The sequence below is a fragment of the Prunus persica genome, chromosome G2, assembly GCF_000346465.2.
Source record: "Prunus persica cultivar Lovell chromosome G2, Prunus_persica_NCBIv2, whole genome shotgun sequence".
NCBI classification, from domain to species: domain Eukaryota; kingdom Viridiplantae; phylum Streptophyta; class Magnoliopsida; order Rosales; family Rosaceae; genus Prunus; species Prunus persica.
In genome coordinates, this window is record NC_034010.1 from 7,040,731 (window position 1) to 7,061,336 (window position 20,606).

A 20,606-nucleotide genomic window follows, 5' to 3' on the forward strand; every position below is an offset into this window, starting at 1 on the left:
TCCAATTTGTCATCTTCGATTGTGTTGTTGGCGCCTGAAGAGGTTGACATGCTTGAATAATCCTCTTTGTTTTGGGAGGATGAGGATTGCATATGCAATTTCGTTTGAGAAAGGGAACATAGGTTTATAGACCAACATACCAAAGCTTGTGTGTAGTCAACATATGTACTTTTTGGCGGGAATTTTTTAAAAATAGGTGTCAGGTTTTGCTTTTCAAGCATGTCAACCTCACACTCTCCTGACACCACTGATAGTGGTTGAAACAAACTCAATGGAAGTGACATCTACTTAGTTAACTCAACCAAACTAGTTAGGATTCAACTTAGATTGTATCAGACCAAAAATTAATTTATACATTCTCAACCAAATATTTTTTGGCGGGAACCCTTTTCTTGGTATTACTATCACCCCTTTCATATAAATTCTCGTTCCACACAAAACTCACTCCTCCACCGAATCTGTCTCCATCTACTGATACTCTCTCAAGCAAACAAACTCATTCCCCCCAAAGAATGAGCATAAGCACAACCAAGTTTGATGTGAGCATAATAAACACCCCTCCAAACAAAGACCGGCTTCGACACGCAAGTGAGTCACCAGACAAGCAATGTCACATTCCTAGACAGAATGACCATTTTGTTGGAAGTTTTGAGTCTGAAAGAGTTGTTGCTTTTTGGAAGGAGAGGCATCTTCAACTTGGTGATGAAATCCAAAGGGCAAGGGCACGGTTGGAATTTGTGGAAGGCCAAATTGAAGATGACAAAAGGCAGGCCAATCTGGATAGGGCGAAGTTGCAGCGCATGAAGCGTAGACACAAACGACTTCGGAGTGTAGCTCTTCAAAAATACAAGAACTCATCTAATGCAGTGGAGTCAAAGAAGCGTGTGATGCAAGCTGGATTCGACTACTTCCGATCCTATGCAAAACTCGTCGTACCCGGGTTTGATTGGTCATCTATTACCGTTTCCGACGTCACCAAATATACTCAGCAAGGGAAGTAACCATTTTGGTTCTCGTGTTTGAGCAGAGGCAAATCAGTGGAATTGAAATGTTCGTTACACTCTGCTTCAAAGCTATTTTGATGCTAACTACTATGGAAGATTTAAACCTTAATATTTTGATGTCTTTAATTACGAAAACAGAAGATGCAAAGAGCCCATCTACTTAAGTCATATGTTGCTGCCATGTCCATTTGTTTTTGATCACGTTTCAGATTTGGACATGGTTGCAACATATGCAATGTTGCCTTTATTTATTATATGTTAGGACAAGGTTTATGGAAAAGCTTTTGTGAGTGCGTTTGTGACAAGGTTATGGAATTATTATGTACACTTTATATATTATTTTTTGTACTGGTTCATTTCCTACTATTTCTTGCTTTCTTTATATTTTATGTTTGTGGAATCCCTCTCAAAGTTAACATATACTGTGAAAAAAATATTATGCAACTGATTATATAATCACTCATATAGACTAGGACAAATATTCACTAAGGGTTTTAAAATTGCTTCACTTGTGTGAGGTTATTGAGAAAAAGTATGGCATTATTTATATGATTGACATGATTGAAAAGATATTACTGATTCCCAATAAGGCGTCATATGGACAACTTATTGAATACCTGTAACGTGTTAATAACTCTAGGTGCAGTTGCATGTGGACAACTTATTGAATACCTCTGACGTGTTGAAAACTGTAGGTGCAGTTGCATGTGGACAACTTATTGAATACGAACTGACGTCTTGAAAGCTATAGGCGTAGTTGCAATGATGGCTTCAAAGCATGTGCAATTATTATTTATGTACATTATTATAACAAAACATATTATTGTATATAGTGAAACTAAATATTGTATTATTACAAATTATATATCGAATATTATCCGAAATATACGTGTTAACGTGAATTTGGGTTAAGAGGAAAGTGAGTTATGTACAAATAATTTTCATTTTCTCATTTTCCCAGCATTTTTTGGATTTTCGTAGAATTTATTACCTATGTCCACAGATTGTTGCACTAAAAAAGCCAAAATAATTGCAAGACGACACCTGGCGCGATCTCAGCCCGTCACTGATGACTACTTGCACAAGTGTACGTCAGTCAACATGGCCACACCCTCCCATTTTACCCTAAATTATTAATTTATTACTTTTCCTTACAAAAATCAGAAATAATTACACAAAAAAAAAATAAATTATCCGAAAATTGCTACGAACTCATTGACACTCCATCTCCGTTGCTGAATTCTCCGATTCATTGTTACGCATTTTTAAAATTAATTCCGAACATTAACGGGGGATGCTTGTTGAAGTAGGTTATTCAAGTTGAAGTTAACAAACATCAATACTTATGGTTAAGAGGAAAGTGAGTTATGTAACACAATTTGGATTTTTTCATTGCGAGACGAATGATTTATAGGTTCTCCTAGTTTTATGACGTCACAAGTAGGCTGGAGTAATTTTGGGGGCATTTTTAGGATTTTCCTACTATTTATTACCTAGTTTCAAAGATTTTTGAACAAAACAATCCAAAATTTATAAGAAGATGACACCTGGCGCGATCTCAGCCCGTCACTGATGACTACTTGCACAAGTGTACGTCAGTCAACATGGCCACACCCTCCCATTTTACCCTAAATTATTATTTTATTACTTTTCCTTACAAAAATCATAACTAATTACACACAAAATAAAAAAATTATCCGAAAATTGCTACGAACTCATTGACACACCATCTCCGTTGCTGAATTCTCCGATTCATTGTTACGCATTTTTAAAATTAATTCCGAACATTAACGGGAGATGCTTGTTGAAGTAGGTTATTCAAGTTGAAGTTAACAAACATCAATACTTAGGGTTAAGAGGAAAGTGAGTTATGTAACACAATTTGGATTATTTCATTGCGAGACGGATGATTTATAGGTTCTCCTCGTTTTATGACGTCACAAGGAGGCCCGGGTCATTTTCCCAACCTATAATAGGAATTTCCTACTATTTTTTACCTAATTTCAAGGATTTTTCCACTAAAATAGCCAACCCTAATTGCAAGAAGACACCTGCCGCGATCTCGGGCCGTCACCTTTCACCACTTCCACAAGTGTACGTCAGTCAACATGGCCACATCCTCCCATTTTACCCTAAATTATTATTTTATTACTTTTTTTGTTGGAAAATTCACAACTAAATACACAAAAATTATAAAAAAGATCCTAACATTTCAACGAACTTATTGAGATTTCATCTTCCTACTTAAATCCCTGTTTCATGGTTATGCTACATTAGTATTTTATTATTATTAATCCACAATTATTATAATTATTATGATATTACTTTTTAGGCTGTCCATTTGTTAATTATATTTAGTCCAACTTGTTTAAAACAATTTTATTTTCCGTGCGAATAGCCCATTTGTAGTGCTCATCGGTTTCTCTGTTCTTCAATTTGTTAAATTTTTTATTTTTTAGGTTGAAGGGATGTTTTCAAACATAATATGGAAATATACAAGTCATCCATTGTACTCCTTCCACACAAACAAATTATTCAACGTCATTCACTGTTCAAATTTTGCTTAAGAAACGTGTAACCAAATCCTGTCGGATATGCTAAGTGGGAAAATGTCATTCCCAAGCATTGGCGAAAAGACACCTATTTACTCCATGCATGACTTTTGGTTTACCACATATGAATATTGGGGTGGGTGAGCAAAATATCTGTGTCAGTAAAATGTCATTCGTAGCCGTCTATGATGTAAGTAATAATTCCGCTATATAATAAATATTATACATTTATATATAAAACGGTTTATGACAAAATACCAACATTTAAACAACATTCGTACAACGTAGCCAGCCAACCTATAAGTAAAGAGAAGCAAGTCCACAATGCATCAAAACCGTCAATTCGTACTACAACTAATGCAAAAATACGTGATTCCCTCGCACAACATACTCACGCATCAGTTTGCACCAAAAAATACTCTCACGGTGCCATTTGCATCGATTGCAACAAGTCCACAACGCAGGATTTAGCTTGTCTTCACTAGGCCAGCCTGGAATAACAAAATACCATTCATTGTTGTTACAAGCGCTGCAGCGATTGAACTGAATCTTCCCATAGTCAAACATATCTACGATATGTCTTGCAACTCTTGATGTGGTTAATCTTCGTGTCAAAGCATCCCTGGTTCCTTTCATATCAATGTTGTTACGTTGATTCAAAGAACACAAGAATTGTAATGCATCCTCTTTTGACTGACCAATTCCGGACATACCAAGTAGTCCAACTACATATGCCGCTTCCATATGGCCTGCCGTGGCTGCAATGCGCATCCCATACAACGCTTCCACCTTACCGGCCGTGAAAAAAATACCGAATGCTTCTCTAAATATCGACTCAGGGTTATCGCAAGCCCTGCATTGTTGCAAGAAATGCTGGACCGCAGGTCTGGCACGGTACCAGCTAGGATGGTCTGGGTACTTTGCCATTGAAATGGTGTTCCACACTTGTGGACTGTTTGCCAAAGTTTGGAACAATCGGCACACAGATGCCATACGGAAGAGATCTTCCGATGATTCGGTTGCCACGTATAACATCACTTGAAACCAAGCGGACTCCGGGATGAAGGCTTGGGGCATATCGAAATGGAGATGCTTCCTTCTCTTTCCTCCGACTATAGTGAAGTGTTTCGAATTCATTGAAAAGTTTTTGGAATGGAACGATTTGAGGAGTGGCAGAGGGGATAAATGAGAATATTTGGGGTACACGTTTTGTTTTAGCCTCTGTTTATAGTGTTTTGAAAAGGTGTTTGCAGTTGGGGTTTTTCCAAGTTGACCCTTTTTCAAGAAACTGAACCGAAGTGAATTAAAACTGAACACAAAAGAAGGGAAAACGTCATAACGGTGCATACAGAGTCAGACAGTCAAAAAGTTCATTAAATGGCTATCTGCATAGCCATTTGTGGGATTATCCCAGTATCAAATTCATTGATACAAATGTGATGGATTACTGAGTAGTGACAGAAGGTCCCATCATATACTTTTTCATTTTCCCACACCCAACTACCCCTACTAATGTTATTGAAATGGAACCAATAATGACGGATTCTTATCCAACTAGTTGCCTTAATGAAATATATATAAAATAATAAATTTGAAGCAGTGTCCCCTCATTTTTCCGAAAATATATTTGGTAGTGAAGTAGTTTATATTGCTTTTCGGGCTAAAAGATGCCGCAATGCCGACGGTACAGGTGTCGACATCGTGACCAACCCACCAAATGATCCCAAGAAAAAGAAATATAACTCGATTTGGGCAGAGATGAGAGAGAGCTGAGTGACAAGTTTAGGGTTATGAGTGAAGGGGTATGAATGACAACTATGAGTGAGAAGGTATGAGTCCGAAGAGGTTTCAGTGAGAAGATCTGAGTGAGAAGAGGTACAACTGAGAAGATTCAACATGTCTTCGTCTTCATCTCCCGCTCAAACAAAGAGGTGTCAGTATTGTGGAGCTACAATGGTGCTTCGGGTTTCAAAATCTGACAAAAATCGAGGGAAGCCATTCTGGAAGTGTCTAACCTCCTATGTAAGTTTTAATTTGAATAATATGTATGTGGGTCAAAATAAACCCATGTCTAACTCTGACAGAATTATATTCCATATATGATGCCTGCAATTAGGGAGCCACCAGTTGCAATGGATTCGAATGGGTTGATGTAAACTCCGCTGAAGCAGAACATCAAGATGACACGTATGATGCTAGAGTGCTGAACATGCTGAAGTCCATTAAGGACTTGGTATTAGTTTTATTAGTTGTATCAATTGTCATTTTATTTGTTCTTTTAAGGATCATTTAACTGCACGGTTTCAAAGATTGTGAAAGTTCTCCCGCACAAGACATGTTGCACGCACCACCAATGAGACCCTAAACCCATTTTGTAATATTTGTTAACTGCATGTATTTCGCCTGTTATAGAACCGATATTGAATGTTTATTGAAGGTTATTGATAGTTTGCTGCATGTATATGGAATATCCTTGGCCCAATATTGGATGTTTATTGGGGCCACAAGTATCACTGAAGTAAGAATGAATGGGGGAAACGGACGTTATTCTTTCTTTTAGTAGGAAGAACAACTGTTAAGTTTAATATCCTATTCAATACGACTTCCTTATGGTTGGTGTACTTGGGGAGTGAAGTATATTGCATCATTATTGTGGGGTCTATTGTGTGTGTTAAGGGAGTATTGTGTGTATATTGCATGTGTATTGTGTGTATATTGCATATCTACTGTCTGTATATTGCATGTCTACTGTGTGTATGTCTGTATATGGCAGGCCAATTTTGTGTATATTGTTTGGCTGTTGTGTCTGTATTGCTTGGCCAAACGCAAGTGAATTGTTGTTCATTTTTTGTATATTGTAATTGTTTCTACTTTTATGCTACTGAGCTGCCGAAAACCTTTCGCATGTTTAGACACCTATTATGATGCAACTCATTGCGAATAATGGTGGCTTGCATCAACAATGACATCACTTTGCAATGGTGTAATACACTTAAAAAGCCATCTTCAAATCCCAATTAACATATGCAGTCTTAAAATTCCAATTCAATGCAGTTTGGTTAACAAACATGTAAATGTCATGAAGGAGTTAGCGGTAGAATTCGAAAAGGACCCGTACGTCTCTATTGTGTATTTACATTAGTTTGAGAATGGACATTCCCAAAACCTTCTCATGTACCATTTGTCATCTTCAACCAATATCATGGGAAGTAAGCATCTCCCCTTGTTATCTCCGCAGCCAATTTCAACCGAAAAAAAAGGCATGTTGTGCGAGGTGCAAGTAGCTAATGAAAGCTGAGCGCTGATAAGCTCAATGTACTTTAACACAAACATGCCACAATCGCCTCTGAAGCAAAACAAGAACTCGATCAACTCAACTAATGACATTCTAACGTAATTCACAATTCAAAGTAATAAAATTAAATTGCAAGTTGTGCTTACTCATTACACTGTTGTGGAACATCCACACGCTCTATTGGCCATGGACACCACCAATCTCGCCTGCAATTGTTTGCATAAACACCTGCTTCATAAAAGTCGATGGTGTTGAGAAGATTTGGAAGCGTAATTGATAGCGGGGCGAGTTCTTCCTTTACGATGTCATCTGGAATTAGTGAAACCTTTGAATCGTACACTTTTATTTCACACAATACCAGATCAATCATTACAGCCACCCAATGCTTGTACTTCGTCAACATAACTGGGGTATACACCGTATAGACGTTCTGCCATTCCATCCCACACGGAGGAACCTTCCCATTTACAACGTTTAGTAAACTATTTCTGATTTTCCACCGAACCTGCTGTTTTTTTCGTTTATTATCCGTAAAGCAAGTTCGAATGTGATTCTGTGAAATATAAAACAATCAATGGTTAGACACCTCCACTATTGTCTGTATGGAAAATGTGTAATTATTAACGGCACTTGGTCAAGGCCGATGACATACCATAAAAAAAACATCTGTCGTTGTCCAGTCCGCTATTTCTACTTCCTCAAACTGTTGTTGTCGCTTCCGGATGAGATACAACCCCAAATCAATGTGCTGCAACATGTTGTTCTTGTCAATCTCATAATCTATGTACATTAAAACAAATGCATAATCAATTACACTTACATCTCCTTTCAGCCAACCATCAACTTTCACGAGGGAAGCGAAGAATTCAATCTCAGCTTCCACGTTGCCAAATTGCATCACCAAACTATGAATATAAAACAGTTTTAGAACACTGTATATTACGATAAATATACAGTCATGCTTCTATCTTATAATTGCAAGGGACTTACTTTGGGTCCTGGCGCCATTCCCAACAAAGTTTCAGCAAATTCACCAGATCATCATGCGGAATCGCCTTCATTGGGTCTAACATCTTCAGTCCGGTTGTCTGTGCCCCAGTTTGTGGAACCAATTCAATGCATTCAATGATCTCCCACATACGAATGATCCTCTTCCTTTTCCGTAATTGGACCCCTTGTGCCACAGCTTTACCTTGATCATTCAACCACACGTTCAACTGAGATAACACAGCTGTAGGTTGATCCAGATCAATGTCCCCGACAGTAAACTCAAGCAGTGTCCCCTCCGTGCTCTCGCCAATGTCATCCCCAAGCAACATAACATCATTATCTTCTTTCTCACATTGGTTTCTTTGCACTTCCTTTTCCTCACTTCTTTGTGTTTTCACTTCCTTGCCATCCCTTTTTTTCCTTTGCAGTTTCTCTCCCTTACTGCTTTTTCTTTTCACTTCCTCTCCCTCACTGCTCTGTCTTTGGCCTTCCTCTCCTTTGCTACTTTTTACTTGCACTTGCTCTCCTTCACTTCTTTTCCTTTGCCCTTCCTCTACCTCACTTGGTATTCGTTGCACTTCACCGCCTTCAATCCCCTCCTCTTCCTTTTCCTCTCCCTCATTTCTATTGCTTGGCCCTTCACCCCCTTCAATCCCCTCCTCTTCCTTTTCCTCTCCCTCATTTCTATTACTTGGCCCTTCACCCCCTTCACCCCCTTCAATCCCCTCCTCTTCCTTTTCATCTCCCTCATTTCTATTACTTGGCCCTTCACCCCCTTCAATCCCTTCATCTTCCTTTTCCTCTCCCTTATTTCTGTTACTTGGCCCTTCATCCCATTGAATGTCATCCAATTCCCGATATCCCCTAAATAGATGTGAGACGACACAACGCTTCGTCCTCTGTTTCAGTAAAGCTAGGTCCCTCCTTACTTCCTGCTCAAACTGAGGACCTAAACATTGGTCCAACAGTTTTTCCATCCGTATGACCTTTAAGTGAAGCACGTCTTTTTCCCGCTTTACTTGAAACAACTCGGACCTCAACAAGCTTACCACCTTGTTCAACTGATCAAGATCACCACATGAAGAAAGAATTGACTCTGCCGAGACAACAGCCCTTCGTCCTCTGTTTCAGTAAAGCTAGGTCCCTCCTTACTTCCTGCTCAAACTGAGGACCTAAACATTGGTCCAACAGTTTTTCCATCCGTATGACCTTTAAGTGAAGCACGTCTTTTTCCCGCTTTACTTGAAACAACTCAGACCTCAACAAGCTTACCACCTTGTTCAACTGATCAAGATCACCACATGAAGAAGGAATTGACTCTGCCGAGACAACAGCAGGGCGATCCTGTGGCCAACTCCAATATGGCTGTCTCATTTCCTCTTCACTCGGACATTGCGCCCGCAACTGAACTGACTGTTTCAGAATACAAACCACAGTCATATTAAATCATTCAACTTCAAAATTTCATTCAATCTTATCAATAGTTCCAAGGGCTGCAAAACAAACCTGTTTGCTCTGGAAAAAATAATTGTTCAACTTTCTCATCTCTGGAACAGACGTAGTAGTTCTCCATCGCAAAATACGCGGGACAGCGGTCGGATCAACAACCTTGCAGTAATTCAGGTCCACCATTCTAGGAATTAATTCATATATCCAAATCTACACAATTCACAGGACAAAAGTCATTATTTATGTTTTAAATAAAAACAAAACATAACTCACATGAACATTATTACCATGTACCTGGAAAGCATACGTGAAACCTTTAAAACTCCAGCCACTCCTTTGCGCTTCACCATGCTTATCCTTCCTGCCCTTCTCATTTATCCGGCTTGTTCCCGTTACCTTACTTTTCCCCTTCCCTCTTCCCTCTTCATTTTGCAAGCTTTTCACATACTTTGTTGGTGCAGAAAATAGACTGTCTTGGGTTTTGTCAAAGGACACCGAACCCCACGGATACCTGTTGAACGCATCCAAGTCCTCTACAAGGGTCAGGTAATTTAGATTGATGTTCAAATGTTTGTCCCTTCCCAAAACCACTAACTCAGCAAAGTAAACAAGAGCTAGCTTGTAGATGTCAACTTCCTCTGTGCACCTCATAAATGCTTCTTCTAAAGCATTGCATGTAATTCCTTCGTCTATAAAATATCTTTTCTGAAGTCTGCTTACATCACTCCCTCCACTGGAAACTTCAGGCACTTCCCCAAAACGAAGCCCTGTGATCAAACAGAAATCCTGACGACTGAACTGAGCAACGTCACACCCTAATAAGAAACTCAGTCCATCCAAGTCTTTCACACCCTGCCCCGCTACTCTACGCAACACAGCCCCATGCACAATCTGCCCGCTAAACTGAATCTTATATATATTCAGAAGATGGCCAAAGCATGATGTCTTGAATTGTTCTAATTGTTCCGCACTCAACTTCACTCGAATTGCAGCTAGAGATGAATTTGCATGTGAGCAGTTGTTCACCCGTGACGAATATGCCTCTGCCTCTGGCCATACCAGCTCCACGTTGGATCCCATTTCCTCAAATACAATGTGAAATAACATGAACACATATACTACCACGTATTTGCACAATCACAACTAGTCAACCAGGCACATTACAAATTTTACAAAGTACATGAGCATACGGATTACTGATCACAGGCTTTAACATCATCAAAGCAATATGATAAAATTTGTGCAAATACCTGTTAATGCAATGATTATGTGAATTACAAACAATTTCACGTGTTTTATTTATGGATCCATACTCGTGTGAGTGCAATGTAGGCAAGTTCTGCACTTCACACACATGACAATTATTGTCATCTCATACACAACACAAAATAAATAAATTAGAAATATAGTGGAAGGAAGCAAAGCAAAGCATCTACTCTGCTATCTGCTTGCTAAGCAATTGCCACATCCTTCTTTCTTTCTAGCTTTTTCTTCAGTCACCCACAATCGTCATAGATCAACCTTCATTTCAAATGCTTTGCACTTTTATTCATGAGTTTATTATTATCTGTTCTCATTTCTCATAGGCAAATTTAGTAACAAATGAAATCATATTTATTTCACAAAATATATAAATTCTAGTGCCAGAGAGGTACTCTTCACTCTGCACTGCTTCAAATGTGGAAGGTTTTGAGCGCCTCCTCCAATTTAACACCATTATCTTATTCATATCATTACTAACATGTTATTGACATGTTATTGAGATGTTATTGACATGTGATTGACTCTATTTTCATTCGTTTTTTAACATATACCCAAGCAAAAATTAACATGCAATTGAAGCACAAATAAGAGATGCCAAATCCAACAACATTGATGGTACAAATTGGGGAAAACCATTACTCTAACCCTAAACTCAAATTCCTTAAATTACTCATCAATTGCTTTGCACTTCTATTCGTGAGTTTATTATTATCTGTTCAAATGTTTGTCAGGCAAATTTAGTAACAAAGGAAATCATATTTACTTCATAATATATATATATATATATATTCTACCGCCTCTTCTTAATCTGCACTATGCACTGCTTCAAATGTGGAAGGTTTTGAGGGCCTCCTCCAATTCAACACCATTATCTTATTCATATCATTATTGACATGTTATTCACTTCTTATTGACTTGATTTTCATTCTTTTTTTAACATATACCTAAGCAAAAATTAACATGCAACTGAAGCACAACGAAGAGATGCCAAATCCAACAAAATTTATGGTACAAATTGGGGAAAACCATTAATCTAACCCTAAACTCAAATTCCATAAATTACTCACCAAAACCTGGTTATTGCAAGGTGTCTGTGTGGGGTCTTTCTGTTTCTTTGCTCCACAAATGGAACCTACCACTTCCAACGAATACAGCTTCTCCCCTTCCCCTTCCACTGCTTCGCCCCTTCACTGATTTGGAATCCACACCTTTGCCCCTTCTACTCCAAATAAATACTTTTTCGGGGTCTGGAGAACGGAGTGGCGAATCGTTGCCTTCAACTGTCGTTAGCCGTTGCCTTCATTGGGTATCTCAGACCTCTGTGTTTTAGAGAGATGAGTTCTTTCTGTTCAAACTTCGAACTTGCCTCTTCTTCTTCTTTTTCGGACGTGTTTCCCTCTTCTTCTTCTTTTTGGACGTGCTGGATATTCAATTCGGGTTTGGGTTCCTCACCTACCCAATTGTGAAACTTTATCTCAATTCTCCCCAGCCCTTGGATTAATCTGATGGCTATAAAGTGAACCCCTTATAACTTACCCCTTATAACTTTCCACTCATTATAGTCTTGGCCCCAATTTAAGCGCGAGACTATAATGCGGAGATTCTATGCGGAGGTTATTTGTGGGGATTACTTACTAGGCCATTAGATTGATCAAATGGCTAACATTAGTATCCTCTTTATGCTACAACCGGGTTGGCATTACCCGTTGAGCAATGCTATTCACAATCGAAGTACTCAACTGTCACCTCCTCAGAACCCACATCAGCAACGACGACCTCACTCTCTCTCTTTCGGCCGCTGTTCTCCACCTCCATCTCTCACTCTCTGTCACTTATTTCAACCGCCGTTCTTCCCCCTCCGGTTCAACAAATTTCTCAATTTCTTCAGCATTCCTGAAATCCATATACCTAGAGATGACGTCCCAGGTACCCAGCTCAACTTTTCGCCTTTACTTTCATACCCATATGTTATTTGGGTTTTCTTCTGATTGTTTCAATTTCATATAGTGGTCTAGAAAGTTGCTCAAAATCCAAATTCTTGCTACATCGTTTTATTTATCATGCTTATTTGCTTGTTCTGAATATATGGTTCTATTTGTTTGGTTAGGCTGAGTTGATGAGTGCATGAAAAAATGGCCTGTAGGTGTTCGATGAATCACCTTAATGAGGCGCACTATGGTTTTCTTTGAGATACAAACCAATTGGGACAATTCTCATGGTATATACTTAAAGGTGAACTTCTAGGAGGACCCAATGAACCCATCTAAATGGAAGGAAGCACATGTGAGTTTTATTATAATTTGTTTACGAAGATGTCTTTACAGTGCATAATGGTTTTGTTAGATCGCCATTGACATTAGTTTAATTACCTTTTAACAATGCTTGAGAAATGTCCCTGTTTTTGCATGAAGACTTACACAGGTGCCATATTATGTCAGTTTATAGTGAATGGATACTTGGTTGTGTCATTTGATATTTGGAATTCTATTAGATTTATTTTCTTATTTTTCAACTTTTGTGTCATGCCTTGAGTTTCTTTCATTTCGACATCGCCATTTAACTTGTGCTGTGAACAAGTTAATACTACACTGTTTTGTGTCATTGTGAAATTGAGAAATAAAGTTCATGTTATTATTTTGCAGGAATTCTAAGGGCCATGATATGGTAAAAAAGTATGTGAACAAACAAAAGAAACATAGAAAGGGTCTGATGCTGCTACTTCACATGGCCAGGTTTTGCTGCTGCTTCGTCTTCCTCATTTACCTAAAAGAAAGGGTCTATATCTCTAGCATTTGCATCCAAATGTCCCTTGCCCTGCCCTGCCCTGCCTTGCCCTGCCCTACCCTGCCCTGCAGTACTAGCTAGCACAACAGCCCCTGTTGTACGTGGTCCCCTGATTTGGTTTCTTTGAGCCATGTGATGCTTTCAGCTTCCTAGATCCAACTCCAATGACTATTTATTAAGTCATAATTTACTGCCTATAATTAGGACCTGCGGTTTGAAGTTTTTAATTTGGAACAATTCATGTACTGTTAAAACATAAATGGTGCAAAGCCAATGCCAAGAATAGAAAAAATAAGCAATATGATCATACAGGGGTTAACGCCCATGTAGATATGCACTGATCAAGCTTGAGCAGTAAGGCTTTTCGTCTTGTGCTTGGTAGGTTTGCTTTTCCTCGTCCATTAGATGTTTTCCAATTTTGAGGTGATATGATACTCTTCCTCTTGGCATTATTCTCATGGCTATGAAATTTCAGTTTGCAATGAATGACTATATCAATCTAAAAGATTATTTTTGTGTAGAAATTGAATGAAAGTAAATTGTACTGCATACCTCTGTGGTGTCTATGTTCTGGAGTTAATGTTGTTGATCAATGATAGCCTCTTTCATAATTCTTTCATTGATTAATATTGTTGTTCTCTCATTGTTCCAGAGTTAACTTGATTGAGTTTTGATGCACTGCGTGAAATTTTGGATACCATGTGAGTTATAAGTTACGAATGAAGCACAGACAAAAAACAATGAACTCTATTTTTATAAGAAACTTAGTCTGCTTTGAGTCTTTTCCTGATACGTAAGTAGGAGATTTTAAATTGGGCTTGTTTGTGCTTTTGCGCATCTGCATATATAGCAATAAAAGGAAAGTGATGGTTCCAATAGAGCATATCAAAGATCTACCTCATTAGTACCAAATTGTCTTTTGTATTACTCTGTATATACATATTTATATATGTACATATTGATATTGCTTTATTTTGTTTCTGTTGTAGAGGAAGATGATGGATGAATTTGGGAAGGTGAAGCAACAATTGGTAGAGTACGTGATCATGTCACGGCCTATATCCCACAAGCTTGGTCTCTAGCGATTTGAAACCCTAACTCTTAAGTCTTGAGATAATTGACATTTTTTTTTCATAACAGTTGGAGCAAGATTATTGTTGGCTTCTAGAAGATTGTTGTCATTGAGAACCTTCATCAATTTGGGGTGGGACAACATTCCATTCTGTTGCAAGAAGTGTACTATAGTTATAAGGAAAAAAAAACATGTAATTAAGGAACTATTTGTGTGTCAGACAGACCATGTAATTATTTAGTCCTCATGGAATGAAATTGAGTTTAATTTACTTGAGAAATTTCAGTCTTGAATATGTTGTTTGTATATATTTGCAAGTGTATGCAATGGAAAAATACTTTTATTTATATTATTAATTGAAGAGAGCACATTATATACATTATGTGTATATATAGCTCATTCTTCTTGCCTTTGTAGGATGGCAATGGGTCAAATCGGGGGTGGGTATGCCATTCCCATCCCCATCCCAGTGAAGCTTTTTTCCCACATCCCCACATTCATACCCGCAATACAGACTTGAAAAAAAAAAAAAAAGGATATATGAGGTCAATACAGTAGCAATACACAAGCAATAAAGGGCTATACAATGGCAATACACAAACTCCATACCCCCCTATAAATTTATTCCAACAGACTTGAAAAAAAATATATATATATATATATGGGGGCAATACAATAGCAGTACACAAGCAATAAAAGGCTATACAATGGTAATACAGTAGCAATACACAAGCAATAAAATGCTATACAATGGCAATACACAAACTTCATACTCCCCCTATAAATTTATTCCAAGACTTTAAAAAAAGATATACGGGGGCAATACACAGGCAATAATAGGCTATACGATGGCAATACAGTAGCAATACACAAGCAATAAAAGGCTATACAATGGCAATACACAAACTTCATACTCCCCCTATAAATTTATTCCAACATACTTTTAAAAAAAGATATACGGGGCCAATACACAAGCAATAAATAGCTATACATGTGCAATACATATGCAATACATATCAGTCATGGCATTTGCCAATTAAATCATTGATTTGGTTACATTTGTATTTTTTTCTTCTTTGCAAGGGGAATGATAAAACCATGGAAACTAGAGATTGACAAATTTCCTTCTAACTTGACTTTCATAAATTGATGAACTAACAGTGTTATCTCATTACATCTTAAGATATACATAAGAAAGTGGCAAAAAACAAAAAAATTTCATCTCCTCTTGGTCTAGAATTTTAACACAATTCATATGTATAAGAAACATTCCAAGACATGTCCTCTTAGACCCGAATTTAAGCTCAAAGTTAGCAATTTCCTCCCCAAATCATTGATTTGGTTACATTTGTATTACTTGTTCAGAAACGGAGTGCAAAGTTAGGCGAGTGAGAGACTACTGGAGGCTCTTTCAACATATCATGTGTCTCTTTTTCTTCTTTTCTCTCTACTATGAAGATCTTGCAAATAATTTTTGTGACACAAAGACAGAATAAGAGAGCTCTTAGGTTATAGTTGTTGTAATAGGTAATGATGAACCATTTTCTGCAACATTAATGACAGGGGTTTAACAAAACAGAATATTTTTTGAATAAAAGGGTTTGCAATAGGGCTGAAAAATCACATACCAGTGAAAGAATTGAGTTGTGGGTTTCAACCCTTGTTCCTTCTTCTTCAGCAACGTCCTCCACATCTGAGTGTCTTGGAGCAGCAAATTTGGCTTTTGGAAGTTGGAAAGGGGCAGCTCTTGTTTGTCTCCAGAGGAAGTTTCAGACGTAGGACTTTGGACCTCTGTTTCAAAGAAAATAGGAGATATGAGAGAGAAGTTCCGGGTTGCTCATTTTGTGATGGGTAATTTTAACCCGATTGTAAAAAAAACTTCCTACTTAAATCTGAACCGTTCATTTAATATTGATGGTTGTTATCATTCCGCACATAACCTCCTCATAATAGCCTCTGCATTCTAGCAGCTCCCCCAATTTAATGCCCCCAATTCAGACCCTAATCTCCATCGCATTGGCAATAGAGGAGGTGAAGACCATAGGCCGAGAGCTTGCGATGGGCTCTCAAGGCGGCTTCGCCAATTCAAGGAGTTCCTGGATGTCGTCAAGTCCATCGGTGAAGCTTGATCCAAGGCCGAAGAAGAGCGCATCTTCCTCCTCGAGATCGAAACCCTAAAACGATGTCTCCCCTAGCCCGAAATCCCCAAGTACAAGATGAAGGAGTACATCATCCGCCTCATCTACGTCGCAATGCTCGGCCACGACGGCTCCTTCGCCTACATTCACTCCATCAAGATGACCCCTGACGACAATCTCTTGCTCAAACGCACCAGTTACCTCGCTGTTTCGCTCTTCCTCAGTGACGATCACGATTTGATCATCTTGATCGTCAACATCATCCAGAAGGATCTTAAGTCGGACAATTATCTTGTCGTTTGCGCTTCTCGCTCATCAACGACGAGACTGTGCCTACCGTTTTTCCCAGATCGTGGATCTGCTTGCCCATCCCAAGGAGGCTGTGAGGAAGAAGATCACCATGGCACTTCACCGCTTTTATCAGAATAGTAGTCTTCGGTTTCGCATCTGGTCTCGAATTCCCAGAAGCGGCTTTGTGATAACGATCGGGGAGTTATGGGTGCTACGGTCTGCCCCTTGTTTGATCCCATTACCATCGATGAGAATTCTTATAAGGATTTGGTGGTCAGCTTTGTCAGCATTCTTAAACTGGTCGCCGAGGTTAGGTTGCCCATGACCTACGATTAGCATCAGTTGTTGGGGCCATCTATTCAGGTTTTACTTACTTTCAATGAAGTTGAGCTTATTCATGTGGGAAGTTTTGGGCATGATAGATGAATTGAAATAATGAGCCTTGTTTGTTGTTTGTTGTAATGTAATGTACTAATGGAATTAGTTTGATAAAGCAGATTAGATTGTTGAAGATCTTGGCATTGTTGGGAAGTGGTGATAAGCAATCGAGTGAGAAGATGTATATGGTAGTCATCGATATTTTTAGAAAGTGCGATTCTACTAGTAATATGGGAAATATTGTACTTTATGGGTGTATTTGTTGCGTTTCTGCCATATATCCAAATCCTAAGTTGTTAGAACAGGCTGCTCAAGTCATCTCAAGATTTTTGAAGCTTTGAAGTTTTTATATTTTTCAGTGTAATTTCCTGCAAATTATAGTCTGCATGTAGATTATTTGGAGAGTTAAACACCAATTCCTTGTTGTATATTTGGTGGACAAAGTGACAGTCATAATTTGAAATACATGGGTGTTGATGCTCTTTTTGGGAGGTCAACTTAGAGAGAAGTGGATTGTCTTCAGCAGTGGAGAAGGTGGGGATATTCAGTAAGAGAAGAGCCTGGAGAAGACAAAGTAGGATAAGCAATCGTTAAGCTTCGGACATCGGTGTGGTGTTGGCCAAAGGCTCTCCGATGCTTAAGTTAGCTAAGAGTAGTAACTTTGACAGAGTAACAGTAAAAGTGAGAAAGTAGTTATCTTTTTTACTTGGGTACTGCTCCCTATTTATAGGGGAGTGAAAATAGGAGGTTTGCACAAAGTTTCGATGTGGGACTTTGTGCAAGTTGCTGTGGTGGTGACACGTGTCCTAGGGATTAGGTTCAGCAATTGGGACCTTCGACAGTCAGGAGCTTTAGCAGGTGCTTGGCACCTCGGAAGAATGTATTCCTTCAACGGGGAAGAAGGCGTGTTTGCCTTTGGTGCTAGTCGCTTTGAGGCTGGATATGCTCGGTTGATTATGGTGTAAATAGTAGTCCCCCAAGTTCGCGGTCAAGAAGTAACTTCTAGGTTGGGAACTTGTTAGATTTTTGTGTAATCATGACCAAGCATTCCAGATTCAATGGGAGTCGTAGGGCATTCCATAGTCCCCCAAGTTGGCAAGCTAGAAGTTGCGTCAATACTTGGGAGGTATAGTAGAAGCTGTGTGAGCCTCTAGAACTATTGGTAGGTGGGTACCTGGGCACTCAGCAAGGAACGGGTTAAGGGCTGGGCCTTTTGGGTATTCGGTGCTGGGCCTTTGATTAGAGCCTAGCTCGTGGCACGGAGGGGTGCCGTGGTGGGCTCATTGAATTGAAGCTGGGTTTCATCAGGATCCGTTCGGCAAGGGTCAATGTTGCTTTGTGAAGAAGGCTGTGCAAAGTCATTGTTGTTCCGGTAAGGGGAGCCGGGCTTGTCCTTGTGGAGTCTAAGCTTCGGCAAGGGGAGCCAGGCTTGTCTGTGAGGCCCGTTGTACATTCCACATGGCCCTTGCCGTTCGGCACGGACCCTTTCCTTTTTTCTTTTTATCTTTTTTTGTTTTTTATTTTTTGGGAACCTTGTGGTTCTTCTTGAACAGCTTGGGTCCTGGCTTGTGTCGGCATGGTCCTTACTGTTCGGCAAGGGACCAATATGGGCTTGGGCTAGCAAGGAGCAAGGGTTGGGCCCTAGATGGACTTCGGCAAGGCTTTGTCCATTTGGACTGGTGTTGGTTGGAAAAGGAGCGAGCACCCCATAGCCGTTACATAGCCCTTGCCGTTCGGCAAGGGTGTGTTTTGGGAGAAAAATTTCGAAAGGCAATCAGGTGGGCCATTGGGGCTGGGCCCTTGGGGTGTTTTTAGGCTCTTGGCAAAAACCTAAGGTCAAAAAGGCCGGGCCTTGTGCTTGTGGGCTTCAGCAGGTATGAGGCGCTAGGGTTAGGATTTGTGAGGAAAGTATAAACAACCCCTTGTAGCTCTTGCCGTTCGGCAACAGAGCCAACCTCTTTTTCGATAGCTGCGGTAGGGCTGGCGTGCTGGGAGATCTCTTTCTATAGCTTAGTTGCCGATTGGTACCATTCAAAGATTCTCTCTCTGAGTCCTCATATATCCTTTCGATACCGTGGTGGGAAGGAGACCCCTAGATTGAGCACCAGTCTACCGTTCGGCAACCCAGTCTCTTCGGGGAGAAGGGATCAAGGACTTGCGCAGCAAGATCTACTAGCACTCCCGCAGCTATGTCACAGTAGTCCCTGCCGAACGCCAGGGTTGGCTTAAGTTTTGTTGAAGGTGTCGTGAGCCAAAGGTGTGAACTATTCGTGTGGCTACGATTTAGTCTTTGTAGGTGGGCCTTCGGCAAGAAGACTTGTGGAGGCGCCTCTTAAACATTTTGCATAGCCCTTGCCGTTCAGCAAGGGCAACTGGGGGTTATGCGCGTGTTTTTGTTTGAGATTTTGGGCCGGGCAGCACAGCAGTGGTCTAGGCTCGAGGACTTGGCGAGTGATTACCTTCGGCAGGTGCTTGGAAAGAGAAGACCAAAGGGGTTGGCTTCTAAGGATTCGAAGTGAGCTGGGATAATGAAGTGAGCTTTTTTGCAAGGACCCATTTTCTTCTTGCTCAACCCTTGCTATTCGGCAAAGGTGTCTTGATCATATTTTTGGGTCCTTGAATTGTTCCTACATGTAGTTTGGATTATTGGTGTAGCGGGTTGCTTCTTTAGCATGAGCTTATCCGTAGCTTTGGTAGGTGTCTTTTGCTTTGACTTGGTCATGATTTGAGCACGAGATTGGACTCGGGCATGGCCCTTGCCATTCTGCAAGGGTGAATGTAGCAGAAGCTCTTGACTTGGTCATGATTTGAGCACAAGATTGGACCCGGGCATGGCTCTTGCCATTCAGGTCCAGCTCATTTGGGCTTCATAAGGAGGCCTTGAGGTTTCAGTAGTAATTTAGGAGCTGGGTTTCTTCGGTTGGAGTTGGACTAGACGTGATCTGCCTTTAAGGAGGCTGCAGTGCCAAGGACTCTTTGTGAGACCCGGTAGGCTAATTGAAAAGGTACCTTTGGTTAGGGCAAGATTTTGCATAGGCCTTGCTGACGATTTTCGCTTGACAGTTGGCAAGGAGGCTGGGCGAGTGATGCATTGGTGTAACTTGGAGCTGGGTTCTTGAACGTTCAGCAAGGTTCTAGTAGGTAGTCTCGTGAGCCCCTTAGGCAAAGTGTTGTGGGTCTTCGATTTCCTCCACCTTCTGGTCTGTGTATTGGGCTTAACCAAGTGGCCTAAAAAATTTCCTCCATAAGCCTTGCCGTTTGACAAGGCCAGCTTGTTCATTCGTATGATGCTGACTTTGTTTTTGTGTGGTGGTTGTTTAAACTTCGGCAGGTCTTAGAGTCGGGTTCAACCTTGCACACGGGCTGGGACATCAGACCTTTGGGAAGAGC

The 20,606-nt window shown here is 39.9% G+C and overlaps 1 protein-coding gene and 1 pseudogene across 1 annotated transcript; one reads left to right on the forward strand and one right to left on the reverse strand.

Moving 5' to 3' along the window:
• LOC109947259 lies at positions 3,911-4,633 on the reverse strand. Its single transcript, XM_020557189.1, has one exon. It carries the CDS (start codon positions 4,631-4,633, stop codon positions 3,911-3,913), a length of 723 nt encoding a protein of 240 aa, XP_020412778.1.
• Positions 16,393-18,181, forward strand: LOC109947260 (annotated as a pseudogene).